Source organism: Spermophilus citellus (genome assembly GCF_964194105.1).
Source record: "Spermophilus citellus genome assembly, chromosome: 4".
Classification (NCBI taxonomy): Eukaryota; Metazoa; Chordata; class Mammalia; order Rodentia; family Sciuridae; genus Spermophilus; species Spermophilus citellus.
Genome location: NC_138185.1, coordinates 9,989,220 through 10,016,698, shown reverse-complemented (window position 1 = coordinate 10,016,698; position 27,479 = coordinate 9,989,220). Strand labels below are relative to the sequence as shown.

Here is a 27,479-nt window from a genome sequence, read left to right as displayed (position 1 = left end):
TGGTTTCCTTGTAAAAACCAGCAATCACACATCTCTTCCAGTATTGCTCCCAGCCAGGTGGACTGGCCAGCTCCTAGGGTTTCCAGGTTCCAGGCACTGCCTTCCCACCCCTAAAGGTAATTTCTGCTATCTATTTTTTATCATCTGTTATGATGATATTTTATAGGAGGTTTAAAATTGTGAGGACTTGCGTGGGGTTGAGAAACTTAATAGAAAAAAAGTGTGGCATTCCCTCGGGTTGTTATTCCTACTTCATTTAGTGCATTCAGTCTTGTTAAAAGGGCTGTCCCTGTTTCCTTCTCAAATGTCCTTTGTAGTTTGCAAATGCTGGCAGGTCTGCCCAACTTCTTCATTCTCTTTTCCTGCCGCCTCCTCACTGCAGTTTTTCAGGTTTTCCTGCTCTGAACACTGAATTCTTTTACTTCGATTATCTATGTTGGCTCAATTTCAGCTCCAGGGATTTACTCACAGTTTCCAAAAAAAAAAAAAAAAAAAAAAGAAAGAAAGAAAAAAAATTCTTCTCTCTCTTTTTTTTTTTTTTTTAAATAATAGTTCCACAGTGAAATACTTATGAAAGATCATATTAATTTCTGTTCTTCTAATTAAGGCTAAATCTCAAAAGATGATTCCAATAACTATTAAAATCAGCAAATCAGAAGTTTTTTTTTTTTTTTTTTTTTGGTTGTTGTTATGAGACCCGAGAATGCTGGGGCAAGCAGGATCTGGATAGAAAAATCAGATGTTAGCCAAACCTAGAGGCCTGATAGTGCTCGGATCAAATCAGAGATAATGTGACTTTATAGGCGCATATTGGGAAGGAGGGCCTGAGTGGGTGATTGGGAAAAACAGAGGTGAAGCTGATGGTTGTCGCATTAAGAGGTGCTGAGTGGGGCTTTGCTTCTTGGCCCTCCTGGGGGCAGCTTGTCCCGAGCAGTGGGCTCACAAGCGGGCACAGCTCTGCGGGTCCCCCTCTTTGTTTTCCGCGTCTGGCGTTTGGCAGCACCTGACTCGTTGGGAGCGGGTCTGGCCCCCAGTGAAGGCGAGGCTGGAGCACGCGTGGGCGGAGCCAGGGCTCCGAGACCAACGTTCCATTTTTAGTTTTCACTCCATACCATAAAGCGAGTTCTTAGCTCGTATTACGAAACTGAATGTTCCTGGTGTTCTCCTGTTACTTTTGGAGTTTCCATTTTTAATGAACTACACACGCTTTCCATATAAATCGGAGGCGTGTGAGCCTCTACGTGCTGAGGGAGGAAGCCCTCACCGCGAATTCACATCCTCGCTCCGCGGCCTTTTGAAAACAGTATGTATTTGCAACCCAGCAGTCAGTCACTGGCAGAATTTTGCAACGATTTCCCAGTTTTGTTGGCTGGTCTCCAGGAGTTAAGGCTCTTTGTAATTCTTTACTCAAACATCAGGATCACATACAGAACTCTTAGCAGATAGATCAGTTAACACAATTCTCTTTCAGTTTTAAAAGCTACAACATAATAAGATTTTTTTGTGTGTGTGTGGTAGGAGGAAGGGGAGGAGAAAGTAACTACCCTATGATGCCATAATGCTCGACAAAGTCGTGGCTTTGTGAGGGGAAAAAAAGCACCACCTTTTTTTTTTTTTCTTTTGCTCCAAAAATAATTCAGTAGCAACTAGGTTTGTGAGCCGGAGTCCCATTGTTCTTAGTGAAACGATTATTTGTCAAAATATTTGATTGTTTCCCTATGCCTACTGAAAAGTTGAGACTTTTCTTTTTGCTCCATTTTGACACTGGGTTTTTTAACTATCCGCGCTATTGTGTTTACAGCATTCAAGGTTTCAGAGTTCAAAGGTTACCTATTAACATGTAGAGTGAGGCTACACTACGGTTAGACTCAACCTGGTGCCACTTGTTCATAGTTTCTTTGTTTTGGAGCAGGGCTCACAAGTCATTTGTTTTGATAAAGTGAAGTTTCTTGCTCATGAAGAGTGTGTTTTTGAAGTATGTTTTAGAGTGTGAATATTCATAAGGTATTAACAAACATTTTAAGGAAAGGTATTCATCTTTTGTGAGAAAAGGAACTTAGTACTGAAAATGATCAATATCCATGTACTGCCGTGAAAAAAACATAACAAAACAAAACAGTGCAGGCCTAAGGATCTACTTCTGGCACTGCTAATTAATTAAGTGTGAGTAAGTAATTGATTCACTTCCTTTCTAAAAAAGACTAACCAGACCATATGTGGGGCTAGTAGTTATATATAAAATGACAGCAAAACATTAGGCTGGTCTAGCTCTTCCTCTTTGCTAAGCTGGCTTCTCAAATTCCTTTTCCTATTTATTAAGGATTGCGTTGCTCACCAGTTCCGGATTTTTTTTTTTTTTTTTTGTAGTGCTTTTTTTTTTTTTTTCCTTCTGATGTAGGAGATATATTTTAAGTGCTTTTCTTGATATGTTTTTAAGGTTTTCCATTTTGGATACACTGAAGGCCAGTTTTTAAAAAAACAACTTGGCTATTTTGTTTGTAGCGACTTGCATAGATCCATTTCACATTTGCATTAATTTGCATTTTGGAGCCGAAAAATTAGTCGATGTGATGTTTCATCCATGGTTCCTCCTTGGGGCTTGGTTGAGATAGGGGGATATCTCAGACCTTTGGAATCATAACCTTTTCCTGCCTTTTCTTTCTTTCATCCTTTCTTCTTGTAAGCAAGGAAGAAAATAGTTGGGAAACGATTTAAATAAGTTGGTGCAGAAAAGAGGAGGAATGGCTAGTTTTTTGTGTTTGTTTTTGTCCCCACTTTTAGTCTAGTTTCATCCACAGGATTTCTATCAAACCTAATAGCTTCTTGGAATTCAGGCCAAATTTAGAAATCTGAAATAAGGGCAAAGCAAGCCCAGCTTCTTAGGAAAAAAAAAAAAAAAAGATCACAATTAGCTTTATGAAGATTCTAATTTAAAGAAAAATAATTAATCATCTTATCTCATTTTCCTTCCTCATACTTGAAGGGTATTTGAAAAAGTGCTTTCTGTACATAAGTATCTTCCAACGTACCCCAAACCATTGTATAGGGTTTTTGTAATTCTGGATGACCCAAGAGTTCGGCTACCAGCCCCTCCCCTCGCTTGGGCACACCTTGCAAGGGAGGGGGGAGGCTGCGAGGCGAGGGTAGGTTGTGCGCCTGCGCACTACCATCGCGGCCCCCTCCCCGAGTACCTGTCACTGGAACCGCCGGGGCGCGGGCCGGCCACGTTAGGCCGGATGGCGGGAGGAGGAGGCGGGGGCGGCAGCAAGGCGCGCGCGTGCGCCAGAGACTCTGGGCGAGAACACCGTGTGCGCGTGCTCGTCCGCGTGCCCGCGCCCGGAGGCGTGGTCCGCGACGGTGGGCGGGGCAGGGGCGCGCCTGCGCAGATCACGTGGACCGCGGGGCGGGGCGGGGGCGTGGCCGGGCGGCCGGTGGAGGCCGGAGGCGGGGCGTCCCGAGCGGCGGGGCCGGGGGAGGGCGCAACAGCTGCTCCGAGCACTTTCTGACCCAACAGTCCCCCAGCGCCGGACGCGCCGCGCTCGGCGGCTCTAGGGACCCCCGCGCCTGCACTGTCCCCGCGCGGACGAGTAGGGGGCGCCCGCGCCTTTGCCCCCGTGCGCACCCCGCCCCGCTCACCTTAGCCCCGCGCCCGAGGTGAGCCCGGCCCCCAAATCCTCCGGCGGGGGCGGTGGCGGTGGGGGTGGGGAGCGCTCTTTTTTGGGGGAGGGTCTTCCCGGCGCCAGGCTGAGGCGTCCGAGGGGATGGCTTCGCCCCTCAGCCCCGGGCCCCCGTCTCTTTTGGGGGGCCGGGTGCGGGCGCGGGACCGGGAGGTGTCCGCACAAAAGGCCGAGCGAACTCGCGTTGCCTGCTCCTCCCCGCCCTCCGCCCGCTCCTCCCCATTCAAACCTCGCCGGCTCGCGGTGTCAGAGCAGCCGGCCGCCGTGAGCGAGGGAGGGCCGAGCCCCGGCCGCAGGTAAAGGGCGCCCCGGCCCCGGCCCGGCCCGGCCCGCTCTTAGGGGCGCCCCTCCCTGGGCGGGCGGCGCGCTCCCGCGCCCGGCCGCCGCGCTCCTCCGAGTGCCCTCCAGGGCCGGGCGGGGGTCCCGGTTTTCGCGGCCGGGGCGGGGGCCGCGGCTGCGAGGGCCGCAGTGGGGCTCTACGAAAAGTTGGTGCCCGCGGGCAGGTCTCCCGCTCGCCGCCCGGGCCACGGGGCGCGCGGAGGGGCGGGCGCGGGGTCCCCGCGGTGGCCGGGGGGCCCGGCAAGTTGGAAACAGCCAAAACAATGCGTCCTAACAAGCGTCCCCCGCAGACAATGGCCGGGCCGTCCACACCGGCCGGCGGGGGGCGCGTCCGCGGGGGCCGCGGGGGGCGGGCCTCGCCGCGGACCCCAGCCCTCGCCCGCTCAGTCCCCCTCGGGGCGCCCCGAGTCCGTCCCGGGAGCCCCGGGTCGCCTGTCCATCCCCGAGCCCGCGGCGCACAGGGCTGCGTTTCCAGGATGTGTGTGATAAGGTGGTTTGGCTTTTTTCCTTTTAAAGATTTTTCCAAAAACTTCTGGTGCCCCATAAACTCTTAAAGAACGTCTTTGCAACTCTGGATTCCAGTGGGGGAACCTAGAGCCGCGGGAGGCAGAGCCGGGAACTCTAAAGGGCTGGGGGGACTGAAGTGTTAGCCTGAGAGTGTTTCTTCTCTTTAAAGGGAAGTTTCTGCGGCAGGCGCTGGGTGGTGGGACGCGGGGTTTCCGATGCAGAGCTCTCTGCACTCTTTTGGCCCCAAACACGAGCGCACGCGACGGGGAGCGGGGCGCCGCTGGGCCGGGGCTACAGCCGGGCTGCCTGGGCGGTCCGCCCGAGGGCGCAGGCGGCGCCGGTCCCGGACCCACACTTTAGGATTGGGGCAGGGCCACCGAGGACGGGAAGCCGCATTCTTGGGCGGGTGGGGTGGGTGGGGGTGGGGAGAGCCGGCTTTCCTCAAGGTTCGGTTACAGGAGCCTGGGAAGCCACCGTGGCCCCTCCTGGGACCCCAGTGGCCTGTCCTCACTGGAGCCGCAGAAACCCTCCCCCTCGTTTCTCCCCAGGAAAAGGGTAGTCGTTTCCAGGGTTAGGGTTTCAATGTGTTGTTCTTGAGCCTCAATTTATCTTTCTGAATCAGCCTATAGGGCTTGAAGCCTTGGACATTCCTAAACACGGATTAAATAAGTGGCGGTTGCCGAGGTCCGGGGGCCTATTCAGGGTCGTGTTATTGACCACCGTGTGTACTAGCCACAGCGTAGCTGGTTTCCTAGTTTGGTAGATGGTTTGGAACCATTAAGCTGTATGTTTCAAGAAGCCTAGGTCTGATTTAGTTCAGGTTGATTCAATTATGTCTTCATCGCTTTTGAGTTGGTTGAATGACTTGACATGAGATTAAGCCCTACAAAAGAAGAGGCAGGGTAACAACAGCTGCCATCCAGGCCTGGCGACTTAGGTAGGGGCCTTCCACCTTCTCTTTGTATGTCTCAGGAAGTACATTAGAGTTCTTATTTTACTGTACTTTCCTCCTGAAGTGGATGGACTTCTTTGATAAGACTTAAAATGCTAAATTTTGTAATACTTTGAGGCTGAGTAATAGATCTAGAGTTTCTAAAAAAGGCTTTATGTGTCTGTAGTGACAAGTGCAGCGTAATAACCTAATTGCTTTTTGTCTGAAAAATACAAGTCAAACCACTAGTTTGTGCTTGCTTAGTTAATGTGCTAAGAACTTTTAAGGTGTGTCCTTAGTGGTAGATGACTTTTTTCCTTCGGAGAAGTCATGTTTGTTTTAGATACTGTTTTGATCAGTGTTCTGGAGACTGTAGTAGTATTTTGGGTCTTTTTTTTTTTTTTTTAATCATGTTTTAGTTGAAGTCACCCCTTCCCCCTCCCCATTTCTGCCAGTTTTAATCGGTTATGTAAGTGGTAAATTCAAGTGGCAATGACTTACTTAAAAATTCAGTTGTCAGTAGTTACAAGATTTATAATTTATTTGGATTGTAGAATAGGGTTAATAATCTGGTGGTTTGGAATTTTACTTGATGTGGGGAGGAAGGCCAGTCCTTTCGAATGGTACGTTTATTTGCATACCAGAGGAGGAAGTGGAGGGAAAGATTATGACTTACTGGTGAAGGACACATACTTTTTTTTTAGTGTCTACAGCTTCTTTTAATCCTTTTATCTTCAGGACACCTTCCTACCACTTTGCAGTTTGACCTTTGCTGTAAATAACAAGTGAGATGGAAGTTGAGCAGTTGTCCTGGGTTCATATTATTCCCTTTCACTTCTTACTTAAAAAAGGAAGTAAGACACCACTCAGAAAAAATCTGTAGAAACAAATTCCTCCCCTCACCCTTAAGAATCTATTTTGATAATAGCACAATTTTCCCCCCCAGGTGGTAGGGAGGAGGGGGAGTGAAAGTTCTGACTTTGGCTGCCTGTCTTTAAGGTGGGGAGATTTGCATTGTCTTTGTAATTCTCCATTTTTGGCAGTGAAACTTGAGGGAGGAAGGGAGCCCCTAATCCCCTTCCAGTGGACTTGTTTTAGAGGAAATCTGAAAATAAGACTTAATCATCAAGTCACTTACAAACTGATGAAATAATTAAGGAATACATGGTCTGGCCGTGACTAAGTCTGCCTCCTTATTGTAGATAAATGCTAATCAGTTTTTTTTTTTTAACAACACTTATTATGAAATGGTATGTTTTTGCCACAGCAGGGTTGCCATTTCCCAACCCTGGAGCACTCTTAATTCTGAGATGCTTGATTAGAGCCTTGGGGGTCCCAGAAGATGTGATGTTTTTCCACTTTATCAAATTGCATTCTTTTCTCACAGTTGCCACAAACATGATATTGGTTGATAAGAACTTTTTGAGTAGTTTTAATGACCCTTGACTGCCTAAAACATACTGCTTTAAAATAGGATCTACTTTTATTTGACACTCTTCTGAAAATAAATGGGGCTTTTTTTTTTTTTAATTTCATAAGCTTTGTTTCCATTTGCTAAAAAAAAAAAAAATCATCTTGTGTGGTTGTGCCTCGTGTGCCAGTGTGGCCTGTGTTGCGGGTTTCGAGGTTGCTGGGTATGATTTGTTAAGTGGTTCTTTCCTCACTTCCCATTTCAGTTTAATCCCTCGGCAGTGTGTTTAATAAATGAATTGAAAAGGTAAAGCTGAAGTGCTTTGCTGGGGCTCTACTTTCGAGCCTTACAATTATAAGTAGGAATGAGAAACATGACGTGTAGGTGGAGGGGTATGCTGATAAACTAAAATAAATGTAATGATTTTAAGTTAAATCATTACAGTTGGAATATATAGAATAGTTCTCAAATTACCAGAGTATTAAAAAATAAAAACCTGGAAGGTATGTACAGAACAGCTACCAAAATTGAAGAAATTCCAGTCATTGAATATTTAAATTTTATTGGGAAGTGCTTAGTTACAGCTTGTAAATTAAGCTTGTGACAATAGAGGAGTCTTCATTCTCAAGCCCCTTATCTCCAGATTTTGGGGGGAGGGGAGCTAACTGGTTTAAATGCACATGGGAGAAAGAACATATTACACAAAGACAGCAGGAAATTTCTTAAATAGGGGTGGGAAGCCTGATTATTGAATGTTACTTAATGGCCCCATTTTGGGGGCAGGAATAAATACTTTTCTGAAATGGGCCTTTTCAGAGTAAGGTGATCTGGATTATTGTTCTCCAGGCGGTGATATAGTTTGGACAAATTTGCAGTGGTATGTGGGGCAAAGGTTTTTGAGTTTAGACCAGGAGGGCAGATAGCAATCTGACTTTAAGGAAGTAGAAGAACCAGGGACCATTCTTTCCTAAAATCTTCAGCTCATGCCGAGCACACTCAATTCTACACATCTCTTCTCCAAGTAAAGAGGGGGAAGCCCCTGTTAGCCAGCTGCCACCACAGATCACCCTTTTATATTTAACGTTGGAGTGCTCCTTTTTAAAGGACTTACATTTGAACATTTGTTGACCCGACTGTTCTAACATCCCCATTACTTCCTGCCCAGGGTATCAACATAACCGAGTTACTGGAAATTTGGGGCCAGTTTGGTAATTTTATGATAAAGTTGAGAAATAAAATTACTAAACCTGAAAAGACAGCTGAGTAAGTTGTCTGAAAGAATTTAATTCCCTGGCTTTTGTTCTTAAGCCTGACCAGTTGTTTTTGACCCACACTACCCCAAAGTCAGGCTGGTTCCTAATGGGCTTGAGTAGTGTTCTTGTGTTGGTGTTCATTACTTTGTAGTCTGCCAACTTTTCAAATTGAAGATGTAGTTAAATGGATGGTAATTTTAGATTCCAGATGGGTTTTGTCCTTGAACCAATTAGGAGTATTTTTTTTTAACCTTTCTGCTTGTACTAAATCAGGATAACTTAAAAATACCATTATACCAGAAATGTTTTTTTCCTCCTTTTTGGGGGGTGGTAATTTATAAAATTTTTCTTCAGTTTCATATATTTATCTTTTGAATAGTGATTAGGTTATTGAAAGGAGACTTTTTTTTTTTTTTTTTTTTGCCTTAGATTGGAAGGCAAACAGGTAACTTACAAGAACCAGATATGATTTTAATAGTCAACAGAAGATGGGGGGATATTCAGACATTGCTAAAGAAGGCTCTCAGGACCCAGGCATTGCCTCTGCTTCTATTGATCCTGAAGTTAGTTCAGTTGGGTTTAATTTGGATGTGATGGTTGGCCTTGTGGGAAGAGTGGTCTTGTGTGTGTATGATGCAGTGTGACAGGTATCATACTTTGTGACATACAGTTACTTATGTGTGTAGGTATGTTCGTGTAAGTGTTTTCTTTGTAGAGTTTTAACAGGCAAAGATAGGACAATTTGTTTTTTAAATTGATGATATTTCCCCCACCCCCTCCCCTGGGGTGTGGTTAGACCTGCCAGATCTTTTCAAAATATTTAGGGTCATACTAGTTAAGTACAAGTAATAGAAGAAATTCACTGATAGCTTTGCTTAATTCAAAATTAAAAAATATTAATTTTCCTTATGGCTTTTTCAGATCAAGGTGGAGTTTTTGAAAGCCAGTTTATAGATCTACTACTATTGATAATTTGAAACTAAAACTAATACATGGTGCTTTAAGTTATTAAGTTCCTTTTAGCAGACCTTACCTGATTTGGGCTGAATCAAGCCATTTCTAGTTATAATCAAATATATATATGTGGATACACACACACATTTGGCATTTTTTCTTATCCTGTTTAGGCCTGAGTATTTGTATGTAATTTTGAAACAATGAGATAGTGTCCCAGGTTCTGCCTTTGATCATTCTTTTGCCTGTGATGGTTTGGGTTGTAATGCTGAATTTAAACTTTGGATATTTTAATCTTTCTTAACTCAAGCCTTTGTCCACAAAAAAAAAAAAAAAATGTGGGCTGACTGTTTAGCTTGTGGATGTGACCTTGGTAATTTCCTTGATACTGTTGAAGGATTTAAATTTCCAGGTGTTGGTTGCTATTGTAGACACTATGTAGTTTTCTTCATTTGTAGGATTAAGAAAAGTAATATGTGTAAAACATAAAGGAAAAACTTAAAGCTTCCAAGTTCCTAACCAGAGTTTGGAGTTACATTTATAGTTTTGAGGACGGAGATGATGGGTCAGAGAGTAGACTTTAAGTTGACTGATTCAATAACCATTTATTTGGACACTTTTCTAACTTGGGAAAAAGTAGATTTGTATGAATACTGCAAATTACTTGACTATAGGTAGAATTTTTATGTGTTTTTGACAATTTTTGAGGATTTGCAATACCTCACTGCTATGTCCTGTAGTGGCTAACTAACTGCCCCTTGTCCAGGATGTGGGATAAGCTGTTTAGAGGAGCAGTGAGGGGCTTGTCTCAAGGCATCTCCAGCCACAGACATTGCCAGGAAGACGGCAGATGCCCCTGGTTGAACACACATTGTGGTGCTTTTGATTGAGAAATGTGTAATGTTTGCTAATTTTAAGATCCACAGGTAGTTAGACACAAATAACTATCTAATTAGTTACTTGAACAGATTTATTTCAGGCAGCTATAGTTAGGTGGTTCTTACTGAGTTTCAAAGATTATGTTGTGGTACATTAAAAAAAAAGTTCCTACTTAAGTGATCACAGTGTAAGTTGAACCTTCCTTTTCCTTCAGACACTGCCTCTGTACTGAATAGCCACTTGCCTTAGGTGCCTTAGGGTACAGATTATTTGCACAAGATGCAAAGGTGCACCCCTGTAGTTAGAGCAGCCCAGGAGGCTGAGGCAGGAGGATCCCAAATTCAAGGCCAGTCTCAGCAATTTAGTGAGACCTATCAAAAAATGAGAATGGCTGGGGATGCAGCTCAGTGGTGAAGTATCCCAGTAAATCACCAGTAATTCACCCCTCCACCTTTTTTTTTCTTTTTCTTTCTTTTTTTTTTTTTTTTTTGCAAAAGTCTCTTCTTTTTAATAAGTTCGGTGTGTTGAGAATGTGTACTTCACTGCCCACTAGAAGTATGTGGGTGGTGGTGTTGAATCAGGGTTAGAATGTCCTCTTTCTCCCTCCATTTGTTCTGAAAGACACACTGTTGTTACACACTAATTACAATGATTAATTTTCAGTTGGGTAAGTTTTGATGTTATTTAACTCTTTGTTATCACAACCACTTTAAAGATTTTGGTTTTAAGTAATGGACACCTGGTTTGGATTATTTGGTGCTTTAGTGTTGAAGAATTCTGTGGTATCTCAGAGCCAGGGCCTTTGCTTGCAGAGGTTTCCGTGGCATGCTCAGTGGATTTGTTTTGGTGGGTTGCGTGAGAAGAGGGTATAAATTCAAGCGAGGCTTTTTTTTTTTTTTTTTTTTGTGGGGTTGGAACAGAACCCAGGGTTTCATGCAGGCTAAACAAGGGCTCTAGCACTGAACTACACCTCTGCCCCCAAACTGATGCAGTTTTCTTTGTGCTGGTCAACCTTGTGTGATCAAAAATGATTCCTGCTTTCAGTTATTCCAGTCTTGAGACTGCAGAGGTGTAATTAGATAGCAGTCTTAGGTAGCCATGTGGAAGTTTGGATGACCATTCACATTATTATTAATTTTATTTTTTGGTACTGGGGATTGAGCACTCCTCCAGTCCTTTTTATTTTTCATTTTGAAACAGGGCCTCATTAAGTTGCTGAGGCTGGCTCGAACTTGGGATCCTCCTTCCTCTGTCTCCCAAGTCACTAGGGTTACAAGCTTGAGCCACCAGGCCTGGCCACTCATGCTAATTTTAATATCAGATGGTTATGGTTGATGGATGTGGCCAGAGGTGTGCACCTCGCTTCTTTGCTGTCTGGTTGTGCAGGTGTATTTTGAGGGACCAACTCTGTGTTGGCACCAGGGCATCGGGAATAAGCCAGCAGGGCTTTGCTATCTTAGGGTCTTACTTTAAGAAGCAGGCCAACAGGATGTTTTTAATTATTTTTGTCTTTTTTAATCTTAAAATTGTATATGTATTTATATATATATTTGTCCAAACAGGATGATTTTATAGTACTGGAGATTGAATCCAGTGACACTCCACTACTGAACTGCATTCGCAGCCTTTTAATTTTCATTTCTTTTTTTTGGGTTGGGGGGAAGGCACTGGGAATGGAACCCAAGGGTGCTTTACCACTGAACTACATCCCCAACTCTTCTTATTATTTAATTTTATGTGGTGCTGAGGATTGAACCCAATGCCTCACATGTGCCAGGCAGGTGGTCTACCATTGAGCTACAGCCCCAGATCCAGCCCTTCTTATTTTTTTTGTGAGATGGGGTCTTGCTAAGTTGCCCAGGCTGACCTCACATTTAGAATCCTCCTGTCTTAGCCTTCTCAGTAGTTGTGATTAAAGACACGTCACCAGATCCAACTCCTGACAGGATGGTTTTAGATACGGTGGAAAGGTTTGGAGGGTGTAGGCTTTACTGAGGAGCAGGGGCTGTGCTGGAAAAAGGCGGGAGCAAGCCTCGATGGTGACTTCAAGGTCCTCTGGTGCCAGGAGAGCTGCGCAGTTTGTGGCCATCAGAACCTGCCCTGGAAGCTTCCTCTGGGACCCGCCCACGTCTCCATCTCTCCACCTAGTGAGACTGGAGCTCTTTCCTTCCATCCTTTCCAGCTCTGCCTCCTTTTCAGGCCTTCACTCTCCTGAAGTGTCTTGAAGGTACTGTCCTACAGAGCTGTGCTGACCTCCGTAGGCCCCAGACATTTGAAAATTTTACAGATAAAAATGGTGCCAAACCTCCTTTCCAAGATGTTATTTACAGAAATTGAGTTGTGCTGGTACCCTGGATGGAAAAAGGGATATACCCACATCAAATTTCTCATCTAGTAGTTGATTGTAAGGATGGGGTCTTTTTTGGAAAGGGTATTATAAATAGGCGGAGTTCTCCTAAATTTTTAAATTTAAAGGGATTGGCAAAAGAACCCAAACTTAAAAAAATTATTTTTGGGATACTGAGGGTCAAATCCAGGGCCTGGTGCTTGCTCTGTAGGTGCCACTGAGCTGCACCCCAAGCCCAGCCAAAGTTCCTTTAAAGAATAGTTGATGTCTGACACGGGATGACTTTGATTTTGCCAAGTAAGGACACTAGTAGTAATAAAACACTCCACTACTTGGCACTTTCATTTTTTGAAAAGGGGTATTTTAACCCTTAAGAGGAGGAAAGACCTCAAATAAGTGACAATGTATTCAAATTGAAATCACTCCTGTGGCTTTCTATAGAACTCAATGCATTGTGTATTTCTCCTCTAGTTTTTGGCTGGTGAAAACAGTGCTGTCACGGGGCTGGAGGTGTGGCTCTAGCGGTAGGGCGCTCGCCTGGCATGCGTGCGGCCCGAGTTCGGTCCGGGTTCGATCCTGAGCACCACATACCAACAAAGATGTTGTGTCCGCTGAGAACTAAAAAATAAATATTAAAAATTCTCTCTCTCTCTCTTTCTCTCTCTCTCTCTCTCTCTCTCTCTCTCTCTCTCTCTCTCTCCCCTCTCACTCTCTCTTTAAAAAAAAAAAAAAAAACAGTGCTGTCAGGGTGTGATCATCTCTTTCTTAGAATCTGCAGCTCAGTTCTTCAGTTAAAATACTGCTTGGACCTTGGCCTTCAATGAATTCTGTGGAGTAAGTTGTTAGCCCCACAGTGGAGCATCACAACATCTGGAGTCACAGAGCCATGGGGTATTCTTCTGTGAGCCACTCTCTCCCCGAACCATAGACCTTGGGTGCTCTAAGAGCCGTCCTGCCTTAAGCCAGGCTAGAACTCAGGAGCCTGCCGTGTTCTCTTAGGTCACACAGGAAGGTAACCAGCCTCCATTGTGATTGCAACAAAGAACAGAAAGAAATTAAGATAAAACACTGGTATTCTTTCTCCACCCTCATCTCTGGTCTGGAGTCCTCTGTAGGAAAGAAGCTGTAATTGATTCAAAACCAAAGATAAGGGGTTGAGTGTGAAGAGGAGGAAGAGACTTGGGCAGCTGAGGGAGGTGGTGTGTTTTTGTTTTGTATTGACTGTGGTGGGAGCAGTTTGTGTGTCTTTGTTTTCTTGGTAGGAATAATCAGCTGAAGTTTTAAAGTAAAAGGGACTATTTAGAAACAAGTCCTTTGGGTGCCCTAAGAGTGGAGAGTACTGGCTTTAGAGACTAATTCTCTTCCAAGAGTGAAAATTAGCCTCCAAATCAGAGTCTGCACAACTTTAAAAAAAGTAATCCTTTTCCACCTGGCCAACCTGTAATGAGCAAGAGGGGTTAAAAACCGGGAGGGTCTATTTTCTGATGGAAGAGTAAGCGTGTTGGAATGGGCTTTAGTGAGATGTGCAGGTGCAGCAGGCAGGCAGCTTTATGCCTTGCCTTACTGTTGTTTGGACTGGGAAGCCTGCCTGGTGCTCCTTGAGGGCACAGAGTGGTTGAGAGCAACCTGGGATGCCGACAGCGGGTTGGGGGTTAGAATATCCAGTGAACCCCAGTTCATCAAAGAACTGTTGCCAAGAAGAGTGAGCGTTCTGAGGTGTTCTGTCTCTGCAGTGAGGACTAGAGGAATTGTTTCTGTTTCGTATGCTTATGTTTTTGATCTGTGTCACCTTGGAGCCTTCCTTTGAGCGTATCTTGTTCTTGCTGGTAATTTGGTTGTGTAAGGCAGTTTTGGGGATTGGCTTTTAAGATTTTTACCTGAAGTGGTTCAATTTTGTCATCTGATTTTTCATGACCTCTTAATAGTTTTCAGATTTGTGGAAGTTGTGTCTAGGGTACCTGTGTGCGTCTTAGTGACATTTAAAATAGATTCAGCTGAATTTAACAATTTCGGCCCTAAAACTTGACCTTTTAGATTGAGATGAGTGAAGCACCGTGCCTTTCAGAGCTCTTGGCCGTGTGACATATACAAGTGTGCTGGCTGGGGAAGCACTGGGGGCAGCTTAACTAGCATGTTGAACAGGATGCGGGAGTGAGTTTAAGGGAGGCAGTTGCATTAGGTCCCATCTCTGCTTCGTGGAGGAACTGTGTTGTCCGCCTGTCCTTCAAGTGCAGCTAATGGCTTCTGTTTACTTCTCTTTAGGTTTTGGAAATCCCTTGTCTCCATATTGCTGGCATCAACTTCTTGCTCAGTGGCAGGGCTCACTCAATGGAGACCAGGAGGACTAACGCTTGGTGCTGATTTGTGTCTGGATCACAGCATCAGGCAATCTGTGCCTTGTTTGTGCAAAGAGCCAGTGACACTCTGTCACTGCACTTCCTACAAACTTCTGAAGATAAGAAGGTGGAGGAGTATACAATTTGCTTTGAACTTTACAGTACATATTTGCTCTAGTTTTGAAGCCCAGAGCTGCTGGAGGTGTGAGTGACAAGTCTTGAAAGTGGCCTTATTCCAACTCCAGAAATTCCCCAGCTGAACTTTGAGTCTTCTGTGTACACAGTCCTAGCACATCAGGGAACATGCCAACTCAATCCCTACTAGTGTACATGGATGGACCAGAAGTCATCAGCAGCGCTCTTGGCACCCAGGGGGAGGTGGGTGATGCCTTGTCAATTAAAGGGACCACTGCTGTACCTTTCAGAGCTTCACAAGAAAAAAATATCATCCAGATAGAAGGATTTATGCCCTTGGATTGCATGTTTTGCAGTCAGACCTTCACACATGCAGAAGACCTTAACAAACACGTCTTAATGCAGCACCGGCCTACCCTCTGTGAGCCAGCAGTTTTGCGTGTGGAAGCTGAGTATCTCAGTCCTTTGGATAAAAGTCAGGTGCGAACAGAACCACCAAAGGACACGAGCTGCAAAGAAAATGAAGAATTCAGCTGTGAAGTATGTGGACAGACATTTAGAGTTGCTTTTGATGTTGAGATCCACATGAAGAAACACAAGGACTCTTTCACTTACGGGTGCAACATGTGTGGGAGAAGATTCAAGGAGCCGTGGTTCCTTAAAAATCACATGCGGACGCACAATGGCAAGTCGGGTGCCAGGAACAAACTGCAGCAAGGCCTGGAGAGTCCTGTCACCATCAATGAAGTTGTCCAGGTACACGTGGCCGGGAGCATCTCATCTCCTTACAAGATCTGTATGGTTTGTGGCTTCCTATTTCCAAATAAAGAAAATCTAATTGAGCACAGTAAGGTACACACCAAAGATACTGCTTCCAGTACCAGCAGTACACAGACCGACTCTCAGCAAGAGGGAATGCAGGAGGGAATGACGTCTCCGCGGGAGGAGTTTCTGCAGTTCTTGAACTTAATGCCCAGATCTCACCCTGAGTCTGGGAGCAGGCCCATGAGGTGCATACCTCAGCTGGATCCCTTCACCACCTACCAGGCGTGGCAGCTGGCCACCAAAGGGAAGGTTGCCATCGCCCAGGAAGAAGTGAAGGAGTCCGGGCAGGAGGGAAGCACCGACAATGACGACTCGTGTTCTGAAAAAGAAGAACTTGGAGAAATTTGGAGTGGGAGTAAATCGGAAGGTTCTGGAAAGTCTAAAACAAGTAAAAACAGTTGCACAGGGCTCTCGCAAGACAAAGAGAAGCCCAGACACACCAATGGTGAGGTGCCCTCCGCGGACGCGGACCCCAAGGTGTGTGGCAACAAAGAGAAGCCCACACACTGCTCTGAGTGTGGCCGGGCCTTCAGGACCTACCACCAGCTGGTCCTGCACTCGCGTGTGCACAAGCGGGACAGGAGGGCGGACGCTGAGTCGCCCACCATGGCCGTGGATGGAAGGCAGCCTGGGACGTGCTCCCCAGACCTCACCACTGCTCTGGATGATGGTGGGGCTGTGGACCGAGAAGGTGGCTCTGAAGATGGGTCTGAGGATGGGCTCCCTGAAGGGCTGCATTTGGGTAAGCTGCTCCGTGTGTCCTGGAGAACACTGGCTGGGAGGGCTCCGAGCGGGGTTCCTCTTCCAGGCCTTCTTGGTGCCACCGTGCGTCACTTGACCCGGCGGGCCCTCCCTCTCATTTTTGTAATAACAGAGTCGAGTTAAAGGCCTGCTAGGGTTTCTCCTTGCTCTGTAAATTCTGTCCACAGGGGACACCCATTTTCTTCTACCTTGTGCCTCAGGCTCAATGGTGGCTCTTGGTGGGGGTGATCTTGCCCCCAGTCAGTTGACATCTGGCAGTGTCTGGAGATTTTTCTGATTGTCTCAGCTGTGCAGGGTGTAGTGTGTGCTGACACCCTGTGGGTGGAGCCTAGGGATGCTGCTGGACATCCTGCAGCGCACAGGATGGCCCTACACTAGAGTGACATGGCCTGGAACGTCATCACCCAGTTTGGGAGCCCTAGCCATCACTGGGGTTTTCTGACATTCCTACTTTGTTGGTAAACCAACTGTATCTGTCACCTCCCAGTTCTGTTGTCTCTACTCCAGTGCATGTCTAGTGGTCACAATGCCCTGGGATGCCTGTCAGCCAGAGCCAGGAGGTGACTGCTGGGAGAGGCATTGGTACTTCTGATGACCCTCTCCTGTGCGTAGGGAGGCTAGGGTCTGTGAATAGGTCCCTCAGGAACTCAGGTGGTTTGTCTGCAAAGTCAGGGACAGGGAGTGTGAATACCTGAAAGGGAGGTGTGTGTGCAATGTGAAGGTGTGTGGAATGTGTGTGTATGTACTATGCATGTTATATCTATCTATAGATAGAAACATAAGTGTTTTTAAAATTAGGCATTGGGGATGGAATCCAGGGTACTCTACCACTGAGCTACGTTCCCAGCCCTTTTTATTTTGAGACAGGGTCTTGCTGAGTTGCCAAGGCTGGCCTCAAACTTGTGATCCTGTCTCAGCCTCCCAAGTGGCTGGATTTATAGGCGGGTGGCGCTGTGCCTGGCTCACACCAAAGAGAATTTTAAGAAATCTCACTGTTGAGTAAACTCAGCGTGTCAGTGGCATTTATAGAAGCAGAAACCAGCGCCAAGGCCTAGCTGATATCTTGTTTCCTATCCTAGTGGGTGGCATCTATGGCGCGAGAAGTCCACCCATGTCCAGTCTTGCATCCCATCCTCATGTCACCTGGAGTTTCAGATCTTCTTAAATTTTGGGGGGATGGGTTACTGAAGATTGAACCCTGGGGGTGCTCTGCCATTGAGCTACATCCCTAGACCTTTGTATTTTTTATTTTGAGACAGTCTGGCTAATTGGCTGAGGCTGGCCTTGAATTTTCAATCCTCCTGATTCAGCCTCCTGAGTCACTGGGAATACAGGCGTGTGTCACCTGGCCTGGCTTAATATTTGTTTGAGTAAAGGATTCTGCTGCTTAAAACATTTGTAAAACATCCGATGTGTAGGATGTGTAATCGACAAGTGAATACGGAGAAACGACATCATTTACAAACCAGTGGTCTTGGTTAGAACAGATGCCTTCTTCTCCTTCCCATGAAATTGTATTCTCAAAGGCACACTGCGGTAGACTCTTCCCCATTTTTTTTTTAGTTGTCCATGGACCTTTTTCTAATTAACTTATTTATTGTGCGGTGCCTCACACATGCCAGGCAAGCACTCTACCACTGAGCCACAACTCCAATTCCCCTGCCACCCATTTTTAATCCAGTGCCCACTTCTCTCTCTGGTTAAGTGATAAATCAACCCAATTGATTTATTGAGTTTCCTATTGGCTATATAATCTACAGAGGCTCCTGGGACACAGGGAGCCCAGCACACACCATATTATAATCTTCAGTACCAGACATCTAGAGAAAATAGGACGGTCCCTTCATGACATCATAGAAAAGGTTTTGACCATAGGCTTCTCATCAGCTGAGTGATCTCTCCTGGGGTCAGTGCTGGGAGATGCCCTGTGCCCTGGGAGAAAAAAGGGAAGGGCCAGTCACTAGTAGGTAGAGTGGCAAAACTGGACTAGGTCCTCCAGGTGGAGACAGGACCCAGCCACGTGGCAGCGCCATAGCTTGGCTTGAGTGTGTTGTGCCACTGTGTGGTTTATGGCCTATTGTTGTTGCTTAACTTTTCTTTGTTCCCATTACCCTGTTTGCAGAGTTGGTTCCTCTACCCTTGTCTTCAGCTCCCATGGGTTGTTGCAATAGCCCTCTGTTTAAAAAGTTTACTCTGCTTTAAACAGCAGCACTGTGAAGTGTGATGCTAAAAGGCAGAAGAAGCCAGGCAAATGTGGGAACTTCACATCCTTTGTTCTAAAATAAAGACCTTTATGATGCAACATACCATAAGTCCTATTGCAGAGCTGGAAGTAGGAAATATACAGGTTCAAACCCAGCTAGAAACTCAACTAGTTGGATGTGGTTGTAAGAAAAAGCTGATGTTCCATATTTAGGGAATAGATTTTCCTAAATTGATGTGATTATGTGGCTTTCTAGTCCAGGCTGATCTTACTGTACTATCAACCTGACTTTCTTTAGGTTTAGTTTTAAGAAAGCAAAGTCAGTGATTAATTTTTAAAAGTCTTCCTAGTGCCTCTTTTCAGGTCAGGGGTTGTAGTCTTGTAGGTGGAGACACTGTCTTAGATGGGACTCCAGGTGTAGGGTAGTGGAGGTTGTATTGTCCTGCCTTCTTACATGAAGACTCACCAGGGTCTGTGAGTCTGAATTAGTTGGCTATAAGCAATCTTGAATGCAAAATGGAGGAGGACACTGAATTGGAAATAGTAGTTTCAGATGGCAAATGGCCAGTTTAGTTACTGCTGTTTTTTTTACTTTAAAAAAAAATTTTTTTATTTGGGCTGAGTTTGGAACCCAGTGCCTTATGCATGTTAGGGAAACTCAGCCACTGAGCTCTGCCTCCAGCCCTAATTATGCCAAATTTTAAGACATGACCGAAATTTGTTTGAGTCATTAATATTGTAATGTGTGTAATATGATCTGCCACAGGGAGTATTTATTTAGAATTAAAATATTCAGGTGGAGGATGTTTTAACTCTTGCACATCCAGCTGTCTGGAGGGAGGGCTGGTGTGCTTGCCGCTCATCAATCATCCTGTACTTAGAATCCCTGAGGATTCATGTGCATAGGATACACTGATTGTAAAGACTGAAGTTCAAAAGTTAGCACCTTGTCTGCCCATGTGAATTCTTGTGGTCAATATACCCGGCTTTCTAAAACTTCTGCTAAATTTTGACAGACTTTCTCAGGAGTTTGCCCAATACCAAGCTTTCTTTGCTGGTGAAGATTAGGTTGTGCTTGCTGCCATCTAGTGGTAATTTGTTTAATCTTAAACACTTTTCTTTCTGTGGTTGGGAGAATTGATGATTTATATTGACTCCATCCTCCTAAGTTCTAAAGAAGGTGGTCACCCCTGCCAGGGGTACAGGCACCGGGAGTGCCAGCCAGGTCCTATGCCTTCCCTGTGGAGGGAGTGGAATGCCACCTGTGCAGCCGAGTGCATTACGCTTAACTTTGTGATTAAGGCAGAGAACCGAATCTTGCACTCTGCTATCCCCCAATCAAAGCAGTGCACTCTGCTATCCCCCAAAACAAAGCAGATGCCACAAAGCTTCAGAACCTCAAATAACTCCACAGCAGCATTTGGTGTGTTTCTAGCCTTTTCGTTTCTATTCCTGAACTAATAGAAAAATTCTTTCATGCCTTTCAAAAATGTTTATATCAAATATATTCAAGTCAACATGCCTGATCCATGTGCTTCAGCTGTCTTCTTACATGAATATTTTTGTTTCTGCTTTAAGATAAAAATGATGATGGAGGAAAAGTAAAGCATCTTGCATCCTCGAGAGAGTGTAGTTATTGTGGAAAGTTTTTCCGTTCAAATTATTACCTCAATATTCATCTCAGAACGCATACAGGTAAAGGACTTTGTTTTCTAACGCATGTATTAGCTAAAAGAATTGTGATGCACTTCTGTTTTTGTGTTAGAACTTTGGAATAGTTTTGGGAATAAATGTGCAGCGTGCCAATTGCAGCTGTCATTTTTATTCTTTTACTATCATGGTAACTTGAACAGTTGTTCCTCTTTTGAAGTTGGTTTATTTAGTTTACTACTACTGAATCCTGTCTTATTTAAAACTCATTTTAAATGCCCCAATTTTCTATTTTAAAGTCGTTTTTAAGAATTAGAACAAAATGAGCAACCGTTCAGTAGTCTTAGATTTGGGAAGCCTTGATAACAGTGGCTTGAGGAGGCAGTGTGGACTTGAATCTCACCCACTTGCCTGCTGAGCAGTCTTCCTGTGCCCCCTCTTCTTGGCTGGAAGAGGGTGCTAATCATAATCATATCCATAGGGCTATGGTGAAGATAAGTTAAGAGCAAGCTTTCAACTAGATGGTAAAGATATGCGTTTACTTTTTAGTTTCCAGTGTAGTGTAAGGGTGATAAAACAGGTCCTGAGAAATCCCAGCTAAGATTAGTAGGTTCATCAGGGAAAGAACTCACCACCAGTTTGATAGATTCTTCCAGTCTCTATAGTTAAATTTGGACATTTCTCATAACTTATTGTGGCTTCTCTTTTTAGGTGAAAAACCATACAAATGTGAATTCTGTGACTATGCTGCAGCCCAGAAGACATCTCTGAGGTATCACTTGGAGAGACACCACAAGGATAAGCAGGTGGAGGTTGCCGTGGAAGCCAAGAGTGAGGGTAAAAGTCAGGAGACCCAAGATATACAATTAGCCGCTGACGGTTCACAGACCAAAAATTTGAAGAGACTGTTTGATGGTGCCAAAGATGCTAAAGGTAGCCCACCTGCAAAGCAACTTAAGGAGACGAACGTTCGGGGCAGCATTGTCCTCTCACCAGCACAAAAAGATACTCAGGATTTCAATAAAAATGCAGCTGATGACGGCGCTGATCGAGTGAGCAGAAATCCTGCCCCTGCTCACATGGACTTGTTAAAAAAGAGACCAGCGCCTGAACCTCAGGCAGATCACCTCTGTAAGTCGGAGGTGGCCATGGCGCCCCCCACGGAAGGCATCGCAGCCTCGGCGGTGGCGGTGGGCCACAGGGACAAGAAGGCAGAGAGCACAGCGGAGCGCAAGTACCAGACAAGTGTGGACTGTCAGGAGAAACCTTTAAATTTGTCCCTTGGGGCTCTTCACAGTTGCCCGGCAATTTCTCTGAGTAAGAGTCTGATCCCCAGCATCACCTGCCCGTTTTGTACCTTCAAGACGTTTTACCCGGAGGTGCTGATGATGCACCAGCGGCTGGAGCACAAGTACAACCCCGACATCCACAAGAACTGCAGGAGCAGGTCCCTGCTGCGGAGCCGGCGCACCGGCTGCCCGCCCGCGCTGCTAGGGAAGGACGTGCCGCCGCTCGCCAGTCTGCACAAGCCCAAGCCGCGGCCGGCCGTCCAGGCGCAAGCGCAGCCCAAGGCTCTGCCCCCTGAGAAGGCCCGCAAGGCCCCGACGGCCGCCGGGCTGGACCCCGGCACCCCAGCGCCAAGCAACCTCAAGTCTCAGAGGCCGCAGCAGGGCAGCGGGGGCCAGGGCCAGGGCGCCGCTCGACCGCCGCAGCCCGAGATGTTCTCCAAGCCCAGCGTTTCCCCGGCTCCGGAGAAGACGAGGAGACCCGAGAGCAAGTCGAAACCCCTCGCAGCGGCCGCCCCTCCGCAGCCCGCCCTCGGCAGCAGCAACGGCCTGGCCGCGGTCGACCACCCCCCGAAGACGGAAGGCCCGTGGGCTCCGCAGGGCAGGGACTACTTCTGCAGCCGCAGCGCCAGCAGCTCGGTGGCGGATTTCGGGGAGCCCCTCCCCAAGAGACTCAAGTCCAGTGCGGCCGCGTTGGACGCGGAGCAGCCGGCGTCCAATGGCAGAAGGGGTTATGACGTGCCCAAGTACCACGTGGTCAGGAGCATCACCTCGCTGTTGGCGCAGGAGTGCGTGTGCCCGCCGCCCGTGCTGCCGCCCAAGCCCAGGTTCCTGAGTGCCGGGGAGGCGGACGCGCCGGGTGTGCTGACCGTGCAGAAGCCCTACGGCGCCGCGGGACCGCTGTACGCCTGCGCGCCCGCCGGGCATCCGGCCGCCGGCCCTGCGCTGGAAGGTAATGCGACCGCGCCCCTCGGGTTCACCCAGGCCTGGGTGGGGGGCTAGCTAGCCTTTGTCCCGCACAGGGGCCAGAAAGGCCTTAGGGGTGTAGACAGACCTTAGGCTTGGCAGAGGTTTATGATCCTCCAGAGCGGAACTCTCCAGGATTGAATCTCACTCCCGAGATATTAATAGCACTTTAAGTTTTCTCCTTGTGGACTAGATCCTGAAAACTACGACCGAGAGCCACTGGTCCAATCCCTTCCTTCCTTCCGCGTGCCGTTTAAGCCCATCCCTTCATCAGATAGCCCCTTTTCTCCTGTGCACCCAGCCTGCCGAGGGATTTGGGGGAGTACTTCCTACCTTCCCAGGATAATCCATGCAGGCCTGCCACCTTTCTTTACACATAGCTGGCAGGGGGCCTCAGTAAGTACAGTAGGAGGCCCTTTGTCCTGTCAGGAGAGAAAGCCAGGGAACTTCTGGCCCTCTTTCTCAGGTTCTGATGTTAGAAGTCTAGAACTGTACTGCCTGTCCAGTGTTGTTGTTATTTTTTGTGGTGCTGGGGATTGAACCCAGGGCCTATGCATCCCACTTGCCTGTGCAAGCACTCTACCAACTGAGCTCTATTCCCAGCCCCTGTATTTGTTATCAAGTGGATTATAAAGAATTATTTTCCCTTATGTGTACATAGTAAACTTATATTATTTTGGAGTTTGCCCATGGAAGTGTCTTCTTCTGGCATCCTTGTATAGAGTGTGTGGCACATACCCAGCATGTGGAAAGGTAGGTAGAGCATCCCAGGTGTCCTGCCTGGTGAGCTTGATTGAGCTTGGTATGGTCCTGCTGGCTTCAAGCCATGCTGGTTTGTATTGTCCCAGAGAGACAAGGTCCCTTTCAAACCTTTTAGTTCCTGTTACTTTCAGATTAAGGATTCTAAGTGGTGACAACAGTCTATCAAGGATAACTTGATATGCCGATTGTTCTGGTAGGGATATCGAATTAAAAAACAATTGCTTTCACACACTCCAGTGGTTTTTATTGAAGTTGTGATGAAATAGTAATTTTTGCTGCCTTTTGATTAAAAGTGTCCACTTTCTCCACTCCCACAGTGTTTAGAATGGATGTATATCAAAATGTCCTGATGACAAAAGTCAAGTCCTCTTCTGAATAGGCCTTTTATTTCTTTCTCTTCTATAGTCTTGGCTCATGATGAATATAGATTTAAAATACATTATGGTGCCATTGTCCTTTGGTTAGTAAAAATCCTTACTAATGATAACCTGGCAGGTAGATTTTTAGTAATTTGAAGTTTTGTGCTAATGTTCTCAAACAATTCACTGTAACTGGGCAAACAAGTACATGGTTTCTTGTGTTGTGGCATAAAGCAATCAGATTATCAGTGGTAGGAATTTTGAAAATCAACTAACAGCCCGTACGAATCTTACCCAGTTGTTTGACCTTGACCCTAAATGCCCCTTTACACTTTCTGTCCAACCAGGAAAAAGGCCTGTGTCGTACCAACACTTATCCAGCAGCATGCTGCAAAAGAGGAACTATGAGAATTTCATTGGGAATGCACATTATCGACCAAATGACAAAAAAACTTGATTTCCTATTTTTTTGGGAAGAAAGGTGAGTCTATGTCTTACATTATATGTAATGTGTTGATTTTACTTAATATATTTCAAAATAAATTTGCTTTTAATTTTGATTTTTTTTTTTTTAGGTGTTTTAAAATTCAGGTGACAGTGCTCAGGGTTTTGGATATTAGTGGGGATAATAGTAAAACAATCATCAATCATGTCCCCTGAGTTTCCTAAGCATTTACTTTGGGATGGTATTGAATGAAGTGTTTCATGATCAGTAGTCATTTAATCCTTGTTATAGCAGGGGGCAGCAAACTGGCTCTTCATCAAGACTTTTGTAAATAAAGCTTTATTGGAATACAGCTGTGTATTTGTTTACTGACTCTTCATGGCTGCTTTTCTGCTCCAGCAGAAAAGTTAGGTAGCTGTGACAGACTGCACAGCCTGCAGGCAGAAAATAAAGTGTGTGTGCTGCAGGGTTAGGAGGTGCTGTGTACACCTTGGTGACAAGGTGACTGAGTCTAGGATTACGTAACTTGCCCAAGGTCCCCTTCACCCATGTATGTCTGGAAGTCTGGTTTTTGTCTAGGTGCGCATGAATCCAAGCTTGTGCCCAATGTTTTAGTTGAGGAGCTTATTCAAAGCCTTCTCAGGGGCTGGGATTGTGGCTTAGCAGTAGATCGCTAGTCTAGCACTTGTGAGGCCCTGGGTTCGATCCTCAGCACCACATAAAAATAAACTAAATAAGGGTATTGTGTCCAACTACTTGTAAAAAAAAAAAAAAATTAAAAAAAAAGTCTTCTCAAATCCTTATCTGTTGGGAAAAGGCATTAGGATAGAAACAAACAAGTTTATTTTGATGTTGGGTCTGTATGCCAAGTGTAGAGTAGCTCCGTAAGAGTCCAGTGTCATGGTTATCTCACGTTAACTTGTTCATTTGGGATTTAGACAGGGCAGGATATCTGTGTAAGGATGATTTCCCTAGGGTCGCTTTAATACTCCCAGGTGAATAACAAGACTGGGATCCCTGGACAGAGTTTGTTCCCACTCAGGTACTTGTTCCTTTATAAAGTCCTCACCATTACTCCTGGAGCAGTCTCTCACCTGGTGCCTCCTAGACACCAGGATACAAACAGGAGAAGTGCTTAGGATCCAGGGCAGAGCTTCTCCAGCGACACAGAAACGAGGTTCTCCCAGGGCCACACCAGCCTTATGTAGTTGTTCTTAAGTGAGGGGGCATGGGCAGAAGGTGTGGGAAGTGATGTCATCGCAGGAGACCAGGCTGAGTCCAGGTGACATGAGCAGGCAGATCAGGGGACTGATTAAAGAGCTTGTGTTCTGTGAACTAGCTTAGCTCACTGCGGGGACACCTTTGCTCAACCCCTGGCCCATGGCCTGGAGTATCAATGGTACCTTGATAGACACTTGCTGAGAGGCTTATAAAATGTTTCATGCCCCCTTTTTCACAGAGGGGAGATTATTCTAAGTTACATTTTGTTTGTTAAATATTCCTAGACCCATCTCTATACTTTTCTTTCTTACTGTGTAAGTTTCTAGTTTCTTATGGGAGGTATTGACCTTTGCCAGAATTGATGTATTTGGTACTAAGTGTTAATTCTTGGTTGAATTATCTTTTTTTTTTTTTTTTTTTTTAAGAGTGTGAGACAGAGGAAAAGAGAGATTTTTTTTTTTTTAATATTTATTTTTAGTTTTCGGCAGACACAACATCTTTGTCTGTATGTGGTGCTGAGGATCGAACCCGGGCCACACGCATGCCAGGCGTGTACGCTACCGTTTGAGCCACATCCCCAGCCCTGAATTATCTCTTAAGTAGTGCAGCTTTATCTACATAGTCTCCTGATACTTGTTGCAGAGTTTGAACTTTAAATGGAACACATTGCATTTCTAGATTCCATTTGTTTATTTGTTTAATATACTTAAAAAATCTTTTTTAACTGTTTTTTTTTTTTAATCTTAATCAGCTGTAACTTTTTTCCCCCCCCGTAGGTCTTGCTGGAAATAAGTTTGTACTCTCCGTGAAATAAATTTTAGTTCATCTTTGAGAAGGCGAGTGGTGAAAGCTACTGAAATAAGCTGTGATTGTACTGTACATAGAACATGTAAAGAACATGTGAGGAACACTACAGTTTGTAAAGTTGTTCTGTTAACTTTTGTACCAAATAGCAATAAAAAAACTAGTTGGAACAGTTGAGCTGTACCCAATGGGGACTGGAAATCTCCATTTTGTCCCTGAATAATATTTTTTTTAGAATTGACCAAATAAGTGGAGTTTTTGCATACTTGAGTGCTGCTGAAAAGGAATCATTTGGGGTTGGGAGGGTGGGGTGGAGGAAAATATATAATGCTTGCACCTCAGGTAAACTCTGTAAATATCTATGTTGTAAACTGCTTGTTTAAATACTGTGTGTTCCTTTTCTCTAGTTGAGCTCAACACATGGAGCAGTTTCTGCTGTTTGTGCTCATTTAAAATGTATGTTTTTTAAAAAAAAATTCTCAATGACTTGTATTATGTTGAATCCTCCGCAGTCTATTGTCTTAACACAGTTGTTAACGGACTTATTGACCCTCTCTGAAAACGTGCTACAGGGTCTTGAGGTCAGCGGTTCCGAACTTGGAACCCTCTTACTGCAGATGTTGCCAGCGTGTGCCCTGGGGGGTTGGAGGCGCGGTCTCCTTCCCAGCTGCAGCCCTCACTGGAGGGCAGAGAAGTCCTTCCTCCAGTCCATCCAGATCTGGAGTTAACATACCAAACTCCATGAGGAGCCATTTTGGTTTGTTTTCTATCATTAATCATTTTGTGGGGGAAATTCAGTTTTTTGGGGGGTGTTTGCCTAAATTAGTATGTAAAAAAAAAAAAAAGCTAACTTACAAATACTAGGAAGCAATTTTAAAGGGAATGAAAGGTTTTTGAGAAAACTCTAGGCTTGTATTCGGAAGTCTTGATGTGTCTAGTATTTGGTTAAGCAGGGACTGGAGAAGTTAATTGATGACACTGTTCTGACCGAGGACCTGTGGGCCCCACCTCCTGGGAGTCTGCCTGAACCTCAGTAGCCTTCCCACTTTGGGTTTTGCAGCCACCATGTTTTTCTTGGTGCACATGCAGTTTGGGTTTTAGAAAGGACAGACAGCAGCTGGCTCAATAGATGTTTTAACTTTATGTTCCTTTAATGTGCTGTCCATGGCTGAGTTTATTAGCAGCTCATGGGCTTAGTAACCACAAAATGTTTTATTAAGAAACTGTTTCAAAAATAAATTTGCACTGCTAATTTTTCTTGCCCTGCTCCTCTCTGTAGGACAAGGGTAAAGTGCTCAAATAATCCTGATTTTTTTTCTTTTTTTTTTCTCATTATGCAACGCGGGGCATCATTGGTAGAAGTCTTAACTCCCGTGTTGTTCAGGGGAGACCCAGTCTGAGACCAGTCTGCTGGCATTGCAGCAAAG

The 27,479-nt window shown here is 45.5% G+C and overlaps 1 protein-coding gene across 4 annotated transcripts; it reads left to right on the top strand.

The window, feature by feature from the left end:
* Positions 1-1,284: 1,284 nt before the first annotated feature.
* Positions 1,285-26,235, top strand: ZNF217 (zinc finger protein 217). 4 transcript variants are annotated; one of them, XM_081290451.1, is made up of 6 exons: positions 1,285-1,303; positions 14,561-16,336; positions 20,138-20,254; positions 20,921-22,447; positions 23,930-24,063; positions 26,025-26,235. In XM_081290451.1, the coding sequence occupies exons 2-5, from the start codon at positions 14,938-14,940 to the stop codon at positions 24,037-24,039; spliced, it is 3,153 nt and encodes a 1,050-aa protein (XP_081146577.1). In that variant the 5' UTR covers positions 1,285-1,303; positions 14,561-14,937; the 3' UTR covers positions 24,040-24,063; positions 26,025-26,235. The 4 variants fall into 4 exon arrangements, with proteins under 4 accessions (XP_081146577.1, XP_081146575.1, XP_081146578.1 ...); XM_081290449.1 differs by lacking the exon at positions 1,285-1,303 and adding an exon at positions 3,426-3,654; XM_081290450.1 differs by lacking the exon at positions 1,285-1,303 and adding an exon at positions 3,692-3,973.
* The last annotated feature ends 1,244 nt before the right edge of the window (positions 26,236-27,479 follow it).